Raw genomic sequence first — 12,510 nt, 5'->3', positions numbered from 1 at the left:
GGCTCGGCGCCCCTCAGTAGGAGGCCCGGTGGCCCCCTGCCGCAGCCGCCGCCGCCACCGGCGGCAGGCCCGCAGCGGCGGGGGGAGGCGGCGGCTGCCGCATTCCCCGCCGCCGGCTCTCAGTGGTGGCCCCGGAGAGGGGGGGGGGGAAACGAAAGCGGGGGGTGGAGGGGGTGGGCGGCGGGAGCGGGGTCACGCGGCGCGGCGCGCGGGCCGCGAGGGGCGGGGTCGGGCGCCCGGAGCGCGAGCGCCGCCGCCTCCCCGCTCTCCAGGCTCCCGTCCTACGCCCGCACGGCGACCGCCGCCGCGCACGCGCGCTGCCGCCCCGCCCCGCCGCGGCCGCGCCTGCGCCCCGGCGGCGCCCTTCTCCCCACCCCCCCCCTCCGCCGGAAGTGACTTCACCAGGCGGCCATGTCGTCGTCGTCCCCCCTCCCCGCGCCCCCTGGCGGCGCGGATCCGCCGCTGCCGGGCCGGGTCGGGCCGCACGGAGGCGCCGGCGCTGCTGCGGTGGGGCCTGCGGGACTCCGCCGCCCGGGCAACGGACTGCAGCCCCACCGCGGCGGCCTCCGGCACGGACCGGAGAGCAGGGCTCAGCCGGGGCCCTTGGGTGGCACCTGGGACCCCTCCGCCACAAGGGCCAGGCTACGGGCCGCGCCCACCCAGAGAGGGTCCGGCAGCGGCGGGGTGGTGTCCCCACACAGCCCTGCGGAGGTCTGGGGAAGAGGGGGGGCTTTGGGTCCATGTCACGCCCCCGTGGAGGTGTGCTTGGGCAAGCAGGGCCCCTCAGCCCCTCTCCTGGCTGATCATCGTGGCCCCAAGGCTTTGGTCCCCGTAGGCGCGGCTGATCTCACTGACGGCGTCTCACCAGCATCACTTGCCAGGGTGACCTGGAGCGCAAGGAGATGGCACCTGCCTGTGACTACCAGCTGCCTGCTCAGAGCCGGAGGTGGTGGAGTGGTGTTACTCTTCCCTGGAGAGCCCTGTCACTCCCTGTTTGAAAGACACTGTTGAAAGACACTGTCATCTCACATGGGGACCGAGATCAGAAATAAATGAACACCCCATTCAAGCAGCACAGGAGCAGCCTGAAGGGTGAAAAGTGAGCTTGGTCCTTGGAAAAAAGGGCCAGGAAAAGCAAAGCCAGGATGCAAATAAAGCCCAGTGGTTTAAACGGGACAAAGTCCGTGGTGGTCTGCAGGGCCTGGCAGGGCAGAAGGAGGAGGAAGATGCTGGAGATGAAAAGCAAATCGTTGTGTTCTGCTTTGCAAGGCAAGGGGCCAGGGAGAGCCCGAGGACCAGAAGAGGAAATGGTGAGCTGCTGTTAGGGAGCACAGGCAGGGAGATGTATGAAAACCGTTGCTGGTCACTGGAGGGAAGGTTTAGGACCAGCTGGGAGGAGAGCTAAGTACCCACACAGATTGCTTGGACAAAGGCTGCTGAGTCTCCCTTCCTTTCAAGGTCTGCTCGCACAGACGCCTGTCAGGAACGGTATGCGTGTTGGGAGGCTCACTTAGTGTTTGTGAGGTGCTCTGAGGACCGGAGATGTTCTTGAGATGCTGAGCAGCACTTTAGCAGGTAATGGATGCAGCCTCTTGGAAAGAGCTGTTTACACTCTTACAGCTCTGCCTCAGGCGTTTTTCCTCCAGACAGATACTGCTGTCTGAAGGAGACAGACTTCTGCTTTGAGCATACAGGAACAAAGATGAAAGGTGGGAATATTCATGTCTCAGAGCTATTTGCTCAGTCTAGCAGCCTGTCTGCGCATTCAGGGACACCATCGCAGCATCTTAGAGACTGCAGAGCCATTGCACTCTGCCTTATGATGGAAAATCAGTCTGTTACATTTAAATCTTCATCTGATCCCAAGTATGTGCAACACTGGGTGTAAAATTGCTCTCCTCTCCAGCCCCTCCATTTGGAGATGAAGGTGCCAGGACTCCTGAATACCATGCCCACAGCATCTCTTTCCTTCAAGCAAAACAGCGTTGGGTAACGTGAGATTGCAGGCACTGTCTCAGGCACTGTTCGTTCAGTTCCAACATCCAGTAAGGCCACAGGACAACCTGGGCCTGAGCTCTCTCTCCACGCCGAGCCACTGATAGCCTTCCTCTCCTGGCTTTCAGTGCTTTTTTAGTGCCCCCCTGTCTGGGGGCATCCTGGGTTTATTGGTGCTGATGGGGGAATTCTGATGGCCTCCGCCTGGTCACTCTCACTCACTTCGCGTGCCGCATGGAAGGGTATAGTTTTGCTTGGAAAGCAACTGAAAAAGGCATGACACTCTCTACAGCTGTCTGAGGAGCTCTTGCTTCACTGCTGGTGGCAAATAAACCAGCCTGTATGGCAGGATGGGTAAAGTCCCGTGGGTCTGCTGAAGGGCAGAGTACAACTGAGAGCAATAGGATACTGCTCACCCAGCAGTGGCTGTCCCAGGCCACCAGCTTTGTGTCCCGTTCGTGGCAGAGAGCACAGGCAGGAGAAGCGCAGGCAGGCACAGCTGCTGGTGGTTACCATGTGTGGATGTGCACATCTCCAAGGTGAGGGTGTGTAAGGACCTGTCTGGGTGCTCATTTTGGCGCAAGCTCTTGCAGGGAAGAGCAAGCACAGAGCTGAAAGCTGAAGGCTGCTTTTGTGGGGACACAGTGACAGAGGAGTTGAATTGAGAGGACAGAGAAAGCTCAGTAGCACGGGAAGGTACAGGGAGCCCAGGCAGTGGGGTGACCTGCCCTTATGTCAAGAAGTGAAGATGACACTCACTGCCATTGCTGTCGGAAGGAGTGGACACCAAAGGCCGGAGCCAGTGCAGTGGTGGCTTTATGGGGGTGTACAATGTCTGCGGGTGGCAGAGGGACACTTGGGATCCCCCAGTGCTGCTGGAGGAAGGAGGACAAGGTGGAGGGTCATGGCAGCCCTTCGCCATACTGTCCCGAGGGCTGGCTGAGTAACAGGGGCTTACAGTGACAGCACCCCTTTGGCCCCAGCAGGTGCCGTGGGGAATGTGAGGAGGCAGCACCAGGAGGGACTGCCAGGAGCTGCTGATGTACTCCTGTATTCCGCCTGTAAGACACTGCTAGGTGTAGCTGCCTGTCAGAGCAACGCAAGGGGGACCTGAATTTGAACGTGTTGGATTTAAATTAGCTTTAAAGGGAAAATCTGCACCTGAGGAGGTGCTGCCCAAGGAGGGAAAATCTCTAGCAAACAGTAAGGCAGCTGTATTGTAGAGGATCACGCTGAGCGCAGAGCAAACCCAGCAGGACTCGCAAGCCCACCAGGGTCCATGTCCCCCTCCCCAGACACCTCCTTCACCGCTCAATAGACAGGCCTGGAAGGTGAGTCCTTATAACCTGTATTTTAGATCAACCTGGAATGTTTCCTTGAAGGGAAGAAAGTTTTGGTATGGTTTTACCAGCTGGCTGGTTTTACCAGCTTTCCCCCCACTTTTCATGTAGCTTCTGCCAGTTAGTGGCTAGGACTGCTAGCTAGAAGCCAGCCAGAGCAGAAGGGGCGAGGAGGAGAGAGAAAAAGGGAAGGCGCACAGGTTGTTAGAGAAGCTGCGTCGACTAGCTGTAGGCAGAAGCCTTGCTCTAACCTCATGGTGCCTGTGATGCGGTTTCCTGGCTCTGACTGTGCTCCCGTCAGTCAGCCATACGCTGATACCAGTCTTACATCAGGATGGGGGTGGTGGAAGCTCCCACCGAGCGTAGCTCAAGGAAACTTCCAGTTCATGGCAATCGCTAGCCTAACAAAGACTTTTTGCTCTACTGGGCATCCAGGTTCCTAGACTCGGCTGAGGGCAGCTGCCAGCCGAGGAGCTGAGCAGCTCGGGATGGGGGAAAGGCAGTTTTGCAGCACAGACCCCAAATTCTGCAACAGGACAATTCCTCAAACAGTAGGAACCCTTTGCTGCTTCTTCCTCATCTTTCGGGCTGGTGAGCAGCACATGGAAAGCAAAGCTGTCCTGGCTATACCCATAGCTTTGAGACAAGCCTGCCCTAGCACAATGCTCCCCTTCTTCCCACATGCCATTACCCTGTCCTCCTTATTTTTAGCTCTTCCATCTGCATCCCAGCATGCATCCTTGTACCAAAAACGCACAACCAGAATAAAACCCAATATCCCTTAGCTCCTGTTGCCTGTAACTCAGCCCCCAGCAGCAAGATACTTGGCCACAGCCGCTGCAGAAAGCCCACGGAAGGAAGCACGTTCATAGCACATCAGCTATACTGTATACGTGGTTAAAAATTTAGCTACTTTTTGCACGTCAAAGTGAGGAATAGTCCATGGGAGGCCAGATGGAAATCCCCCTTGGGCAGCAGCACAAGCATGCCGTGAAATACACACAAGTTCTCGCCTTTTCTGAGAATTGAGCTTCTCGGGAGCGGGGCGTGCATTACCACCTCTCCCACAGGGCGGATCTGAGGTTCAGTGGAAGGGAACACACGAGATGGGGCCAGCAGAGGCAGCGAGCTCGAGTCCCAAGGGTAGAAAAAGAGCCCTGCTGAAAATACCGGTTTTGCAATCAACAGAAATGGAAAAGTAGGTGACGGAGGGAAGAAATCAAACTAGCTGGAATTTGGAAAAACTTAGCTCAAATACATATGTCCATTGCTTAAAGGCCAGAAAGGGCAATAATGCCTACCCTCCAGTGCTAGCCTAAATTGAGTCGAGCTCCAGCGGGTCTGACCATTCATACATTCAGCAATGCTCAGCTTGCGTTTGGCACAAACATTTAATAGCAGAATTCAAAACTCAGTATGTTCCATTTCAGTCTTATGTGGAAAATTAGTGCAGGTGGTAATCTAATTGTACAACAACATGTTAAAAAAAGTTTATTTTACATTATATACATTAGGGAACATATTTCAAAGCATTACCAATCAAAACAATAATGCAGGCCATAAATCACTTTAAATTTAGTTTGGTTTTAGTGTATATTATCACAATAAAATATAAAGAACATATACAAAAAAAGAAGTCAAATGTGTGCATTTTGCTAAAACTTGGCATTTACATACTCCATTGGAAAATAGCAATCAAAAATACTTCTGATCAAAACTAAGTTCCTGTGATGCGTAGTAACCATTGTATTGTTTGAATGAGGTAGTAACTAAATTATTTTGGCCATGTGTTAACATCCTAAATCAAGAAGTGTGAAAATGGTTGTAAGGCCAAAAAAAGTCAAAATGGCAACATCTTCGAGCCATTTCCACAATGTGGAATGTTGCTCCTTTTCATTGTGATATGAAACTATTTAGTAAGACAAACAGTAATATTAATTTTTATCATCGTATACACTAATAATTCAAACACCTATTGCAGTGTTACAGCCAGGTACCACTAGTCTGGGACTGACACCCATCCAGAAAGTATTGTTTTCAAGCATAGAGAAGTAATCATAAGGACAGGTTTAATTAAATATAAAAATACAGGTGTTTAACTGGTTTGTTTCACAAAGAAAACTACCCGAGTAAACTAAAAAAAGGAACTTTGAAGCCCAAGTCATATCCACAAAGTCACAGCTTACCTTTGTGACTAAATACATCACATCTCAATACGTTGTGCAAACATGAACACCAGTGTGTTGCATCAAAATTAAAACAAGATTGTAATCTGATTACAGCCTTGGTTACAATTTCTAAAAGGTAAGATTTATTTGTATTAGTAAATTACATAAAATAAAATACAATAGTGTTGTTAAATGTACTATATTTGTTGCTAGCATCCCACTTTATAATAAACACAGGAGAAGTCCTTAAAATAGTACCCCGATTTCATTTTTGCATCCTCAGTGACTTTTAACATCTGTACAGGTAAGACACTTGTACTTAACAGGAGGACCGCTATCTACAGAAGGTGTAGGTCTTCAGCAAGAAGTTTCACTGAAAAATACTGCATATGTACAAAGATTACATAACAGTAAATTAAGCACTTCCGTGCTATCATGATGCTTATGTGTCCATACCACAAACAATTCTCCTCTTCCTCTCATGCCACAATAAATTATAAAGCAACTGAAGTCGGGTTACTGCAGTTTTTGTGCAATTTCAGCCAGCCACGAACGCTGCTGCAGCGGGAGTGTTCTCTTGTCGCGGTGAGCTGCCTGCCGTGCACTGGTTTCAGTAACTGTTCTCGTGCCCTGCCAGGATATATAAATTGCTGTTGGCTGTTGGGTTATCCGTCGGCCTACTCTCCAGCACCACGACCCTAAAATGAAAAGAAAAAAGCCACAACGTCAAGTAAGCCTTCATTTAAAAACATCCCTGGATATAACTGTAAATATTCTTTCCCGGGATCCATCTGACCGGTGATCATTTCTCTGTCCCTGGATGCCTCTACTCTAAAAGCTGTGCAAAGCAAGGCCAACCTCAAAGCTAGCTCAGGGTCTTTGTCCAGGCAAGGTCCTCAAGAATCTCCCACAGCCTCTCTGGGCTCCTACTGCAACGTTCAGCCACCCGCACCGTGATGTTTACCCCTCTTTTATCCAGCTGGAATTTCCCTTGCTGCAATGTATGCCTGTTGCCTCTCGTCCTTTCCACGGGGGCTTGTGAAGAGGGTCCGTCACTCCCCTAATGCCTGGCCTTTTGCTTCCCCAGAGCTTTGCAGAGCCAACCCATTAGTCAGGCTCCAGTTCTGGAATTCAGTCTGCCCTTTGCCGTTGGACATGACAGATGACCAAAGTGGACTCTTCTGTGAGCATTTCTAGTCCTTCCCTGAGCCCATATAACCTAGATCCACAGCAACTTTCTCCAGCTCTGAAAGTCCCAGAGACAAGGAACTGCAACCTGAGAGAGTTCTCAAGGAACGTATTGCTACATGCAGGATCTTCTCTCTTACTCTTTTCTTGCAACCCACTTTTTGGCCAGCATCGGAGACAGAAGACTGGGTTAGCTGGACCTACGTGACAACTGCAAAGACCATAAGGGATGTCCTAGATCAGGCCTTTCTCTTCAAAGGAGAGACATTAGCAGTCACAATTCTGTTTCACAAACCATTTGAGATATTTTAATCAGACAAGAACTGCTAAAACTGTTAAATGGACCAGGATTTTCATGATTGAATTCTCCTCCACAAATACCCTGAAGTGAAGGTAGATTGTGGGAAATTCAAATCCATCTATTGTGCATTCACCCAAGGAGAGGTTGCTTGCTTCAAAACTATTGCTCAGAAAACCTACCCTCTGCTTAATGTGCACCACAAAGGGAATGACACCAACTGCCATGAGGCATTCCCTGCTCACCAGGAGAAAGCAACATGCAAGGTCTTATTGGACTGATGTCAATTTTTTGGCTTCTCAGAACCCCAATTCCATGTGTTATGGGAAAAAGGTTTCACAGCTCAAGCACAGCATATGACAGAGCTGCAAGCAAAATGGTATCTGAAGAAACTGGAATTAATGTTTATTGCAGTACAGAGTCTTTAAACATTGTCTCAGACTTGGGAGACTATTAGTGCAAGCCAGAAATAGATGGAACCGTATTTGGGGAAAGAGGACATTATTTTCCCAAGGCACTGATTTACAATGTCATGCTCTATTGTGAAGTCAGACTTGTTTTTAAATTGAACTGTGCCATCTCTCAACAACTAAGAAAAGCTGAGCCCCAAACATACCTCACTGGAACAGAGAGGGTAAAACCCTCCGGTCAGAGATGACTATTACTTACAACCACCTATTACCAGAAAGCTATCAGAATCCTCAACCCCCAGCCAGGAAAAATTGCTGGTAGGTAGCAGATAAAGCACCATTCACTGCTGTTGATTTTATGGGTAATTACAGGGCTGTACATCAAGCTTGGAGAAGCAAAATATGGGGAAAGCCTTTCTTTGGTTGATGTGAAGCTTTTTTGGTAGTTCCAAGATGCCACAAGAGCGCAAGTTTACTGCAAGTGGCATAAGACAATTCTCAAAAGAAAAATTAAAACCTATCTTTGCACTTCATATGAATACATTACTGGTGAAACAGTCACATCAGCATGCACTCCCCAGAAAACAAAACATCTGCTGTTTTCATGGCTGTTCCAGAAGTACAAAGTTCGACAGCAGGGCAGAGAAAGTTGAGGAAGTCAGTGACGCTCCTAAAATAGCAGTTACTGACTCGGCAACTGGTATCTGATGGGTCAGGCAGGCACGGTGTTAGCGTCCTGCAAAGCAGATGCCAAAGGACAGCTACACTGGGAATTATCAAGAGCTCTTACAAGACCTGAGCTGTCATGTTGGGAGGACAACTGGTAGAGCTCCTTTCTGGGGGTGAAAGTCAGATATTTAAATTTTTAAGTAGTTTTTGCTTTTGTCTCAAGAAGGAGATCTTGATGAGCTCCTGCAGCAGAGCATCTGAAAGTGAAGTTTTCACCAAGTTAAATAAAAGAATTACAGCACAGAAAGGAAGACACTCCTGGAGACTGTGACTGCAGCCAAATAGGACCTTGCCAGCATGGCTGAGTACTTCTGGAAGCCCACAAACACATTCAGAAGAATTTTTATTTATTTTTTTTTAAGAAGAGAAGTAAATCTGAAGGGCTGAAAGGTAGACATGGACACAACGGAATGAGTAAGATGGTTAGAAAAGGAAAGACAAGAAACAAGCAAAAAGAACTTCTACAAAGTAGGAAAAACACACATTATTCTTCTATTTTGGCATGCCATGTTTACTTCTCTTCATACCTGTCAGATCCCAGAAGCCTGAATATCCTCGTATTATCAGAAATTTCTTGTGTGATCTAGGCAATAAAAACAAGACAAGTGTTTACATGTTAAGTGCACAAGTGTTTTTGTTTTTAGAATCAACCTAGAGAAAAGAATTGACTATGACTGATGCTACCATTTACTGCCGATTTAAATCGGGTTGAGAATTTAATGCAACTGCAACTTTTAAATGAGATCTAAATTTTCTGTAATTCCTGCCACAGTATGTGAATTCCTCTGGTAGCAACAGCAGGGCTCAGCACTGCACAGCATCCAAGCTACCAGTGCAATTCTCTTTACAGCCACGACTAGAAAAGGTAGCTGTAAGGATGCAGTTTGCGTCACAGGAGATATCCAAAATAGGTCAGGTAAATCACAGATAAAATGCATTTTGTTGAAATTATGAATGACAGTTAATGATGCAGTAAGTTCATATTCTGAAAAGCTTAACAGACAAACATAATCTAATTTCTGGTACTTATGCCCACTGTGAAAAAATAACATAGTATTTTGACATTTCAGACTAATGCAATAGATCTTTGTTTACTGTGAGTGAATTGTACTTACGTGATACATCTTTACGATCACATGAATACCAAACCACTAAAGAAAACATCATGTTAATAAAGTTAACCGAAGCCCACTACATACTCCAAAGGATATCAAGTCACACTGTGAACAGGCAGCACTGTTTACAAAGTTCCTTTTCTACACAGCCACATTTCACATTCTTGAGGAAAGAGATTCTTCTCTCCTTCCCAGATCCTAGTATCGTTAGCTGACTTAGTGAATTCACTTCTGGCACACAGAACTTGCAAGAGAATTGTAATTCACAACAATGAAGTTCACCGCTTTAAGAAAATTACTTCCTGCTTTTTGTGGGGCTGAGTCTGCACAATCTTGGCCCAAAGTTTGAGTGTGTTGTCTCAGAATTCATGCAGTTCCCTGTTTCATTCTTCCCACTCAATCAAACCACTGTGGAAGGCCATGGTTGTTGAAGGAAATAACTTTGCAAGCAGCTCAAATCATCCCCAATTGGACAAGCTGATATTAGATTAGGGAATCTGAACTAATAACGTCTTCAAGGACAAACGTGCTGCAAAGTCAGGTTCGTCAGGTTTTTGTCCCATGTAACTGCTTCCTACATACTACATAGTATAACAACTCCCCAAAAGTAATGAATACAGTCAAGATCTGGGCCTGGTAATGCAGGCTTTTCATATTACAGATGAAAATGAGTTAATTTTTTTTCTTAATAGCTGTGGCTAGTAGTAGGAGAGCCAGGAGAGATAAGGAATTTAAAATGTCTGAGAGCTTAGCCTAGATACACTCTACAGAGAAAACGTTCTGAGGGGCTTTGCTTTCTGACAACAGCTCAGTTCTGCCTTCTGCTCTTCATTTAGGGGCTGGCCTTGGCTTGACAATAAGAAAAGCAAGAAGACAGCATTCCTTATGCTTTACATAAACAATACAGAGCATCCACTTGTGCTGCAGCACTCTGGGGCATGTCCTCTAACAGCTGGAACAGAGCTACTGAGTGCCAACAGGGGCAGTAATCCACAGAGCCTTGCAGAATGCCGCTAGCAGGAGCCTAGAGCTGGAGAAGTGCCTAGCAGCGTCATCTCCTCCTCATGGTCTGTGCTAACAGCAGGGTGCTGCAGTTCACCGCTATGAGTTCTTCGGAGAAGGACAATCATGCCTGGGGATCAAACACGCACAAATACCACAGGAACTATTTGCAGACTTGGAAACAGGGATTGGTCTTTGGTCCAACTTGCCACAAACTTACTGACAGCACAGATTAGGTCAGCTGTGGCTTTCTGCAAATAAATGTAGTTGTGTAACAATGTGGAATATCTAAGTTTGGCATGGTGTGACTATGTGTACCTAAAAATACAATTAGTCAGAATGAGCTCAATTTCCCAGCCAATGCGACATTGATGAAACAACTAGTGAAGTTTTTAAACATTCTTTAATAACCAAATTAAGAGACTCATTAAAATCCTACAACGCACAGCATTTCCACTAACACACAGATGCATAAAGTTTGCAGCAAGAATAAAAAAGGAGTTGGGAAGATACTTTTAATATTTAACTATGTCCAAAAATCACATCAAACTGGCTGCAAAAAGGAGCTACACAGAATTTTTAGAAAAAAGTCCTTAGATCAATCTGACATTTTCTGCTGGGAATGGAAAATACTTCTTGTGAAAGCTGGGCACTAAAATCTTCGAAGTACTCATAAGCCAAGGGAACACGGAAGAGACTAAAACAATGGGCAACTCATTCGACACTGTGACAAAAAGCTAAAGCTCGGCTAAAGTGGAGCGTGCAAACCCTGCCAAAGCCCAAATTTTGGTATCCACGTGTGAGGGGCTAAAGGGTCTTCAAAGCAATTTAAGGTGAAGAAGATTAATGTTACCAAGAAATAGGACTTCTATGGCATCATGGCCCAGTCTCTTATTGCCTTCTGCTTTGTTATGTTAAGACCTGACAGGGGCTCATGCACAGCTTCACTAATTAGTTTGTAGCTTATGAAACACACTTAGAATGAGACTCCAGCTTCCAGGTCTAACCTAGGAACTTACTGAAGTGTTTTACTCTTTTTCAGACCACATGTTATGCATTTATCCTCTACTTGGCTTATATTAGAAGCTAGAATTTGTAGTAAAATGCAGTACTCACCTCATTTGACCTAAAACTCCTTCCTTGCATGCCATGTTTCCAAAACGCTAGCACGCTGTCTTGTAGACAGACTGGTAACAAAGAACACTGGAATCAGTTTTGAGGCACAATATCAACTCACATGCTTTTGGCCTTAAAAGCAGGACTGCAATCTTGAAATTTGTGCGTGTAAGTTTTATTGTATCACGTTCACCCACACAGACTGCAAAACGTCTCACAGGAATCTCTGAACCTGCCTCAAAAATAGCTGCTGGACTCGATGATCTCAAAGGTCCTTTCCAACCATGAAGATTCTATGATTCTATGATTTATTTGTTTAATGAACAGGGTTTAAAAACATTCCCACCCAACAAGAAAAAGCTCTAAAACTGTCCTTCTGTCTAGTCCTAAACATGTCCTTTCCTTTGAACGGGAAACCCCTCCTCCTTCTAATACTAGCAGAAAATACATATTGAATTTTAGCAGAAAGGTTACAGGGACAGGATACTGGAGTAGTATTTTTCCCTTTCCCAGCAACTATTGGCTAATATAGTCCTTCTGCAATAGCAACACAAAGCTTTATAAATCCCTCTACTTCCCAGCCCCTCCCCTTGTTACAAATGTGGTGACAGACGCCTGCATTTGAACCATGAAAAGAAATGGGTCTAGGGCCTTCCTCAAAGCAAGGGCAACTGTTTCAGGTCCCCAGGAAGAATCTGTCCCGCCTGCATCCAGCATCCTGCCTCTGGGTAGGTATGCAGGAAAGAGCACTCCCTGGAGAACAAGCCAGAACAGGACACTCCATAGCTTGGTTGTGACAAGCAGAGAGAGGACTACAGCACATGCAGAGGTCCCACAGTGAGCACCTTCCTTCCCCCCATTCCTAACCAACAAGAGCCAGAAAAGTAATGTCTTCCACGACAATACTTATTTTTTTTGTCCTCTTCTTTGTGGGACATTATATTTGAAGTGCCTGAAATTTTAAAGCTTTTCCTCAGAAGAAAATTCCCTCCAACTCATTATTATTTTTGTTTCCACTCTTCCTCCTTTTCTGGTGTTACGCTCCGCTCCGTCTGTGCGCACATCCCTCCTCATCCCTCTTTCAAAAGCATGTGACGCAATCCAAGTATGTAACCACTGGAGAACGGGCGAAATAAATGTATTCTTTCT

The 12,510-nt window shown here is 47.0% G+C and overlaps 1 protein-coding gene across 14 annotated transcripts in view; it reads right to left on the bottom strand.

The window, feature by feature from the left end:
• Positions 1–5,383: 5,383 nt before the first annotated feature.
• The window catches only part of MAP4K3 (mitogen-activated protein kinase kinase kinase kinase 3), an 80,277-nt gene continuing 73,150 nt past the window's right edge, over positions 5,384–12,510 (bottom strand). For 12 of the 14 annotated variants that reach the window (XM_054193878.1, XM_054193873.1, XM_054193874.1 and 9 more), the window contains 3 exons: positions 11,362–11,432; positions 8,656–8,711; positions 5,384–6,201 (listed from right to left, as the gene is read on the bottom strand). In XM_054193878.1, coding sequence (XP_054049853.1) covers positions 6,114–6,201; positions 8,656–8,711; positions 11,362–11,432 — 215 coding nt within the window. In that variant the 3' untranslated portion in view covers positions 5,384–6,113. The remainder of the gene's footprint in view (positions 6,202–8,655; positions 8,712–11,361; positions 11,433–12,510) is intronic. The other 2 variants (XM_054193887.1, XM_054193884.1) reach the window with 1 other exon arrangement.

Source organism: Rissa tridactyla, chromosome 3 (genome assembly GCF_028500815.1).
Source record: "Rissa tridactyla isolate bRisTri1 chromosome 3, bRisTri1.patW.cur.20221130, whole genome shotgun sequence".
Classification (NCBI taxonomy): Eukaryota; Metazoa; Chordata; class Aves; order Charadriiformes; family Laridae; genus Rissa; species Rissa tridactyla.
This window is presented reverse-complemented; position numbering and strand designations above follow the sequence as displayed.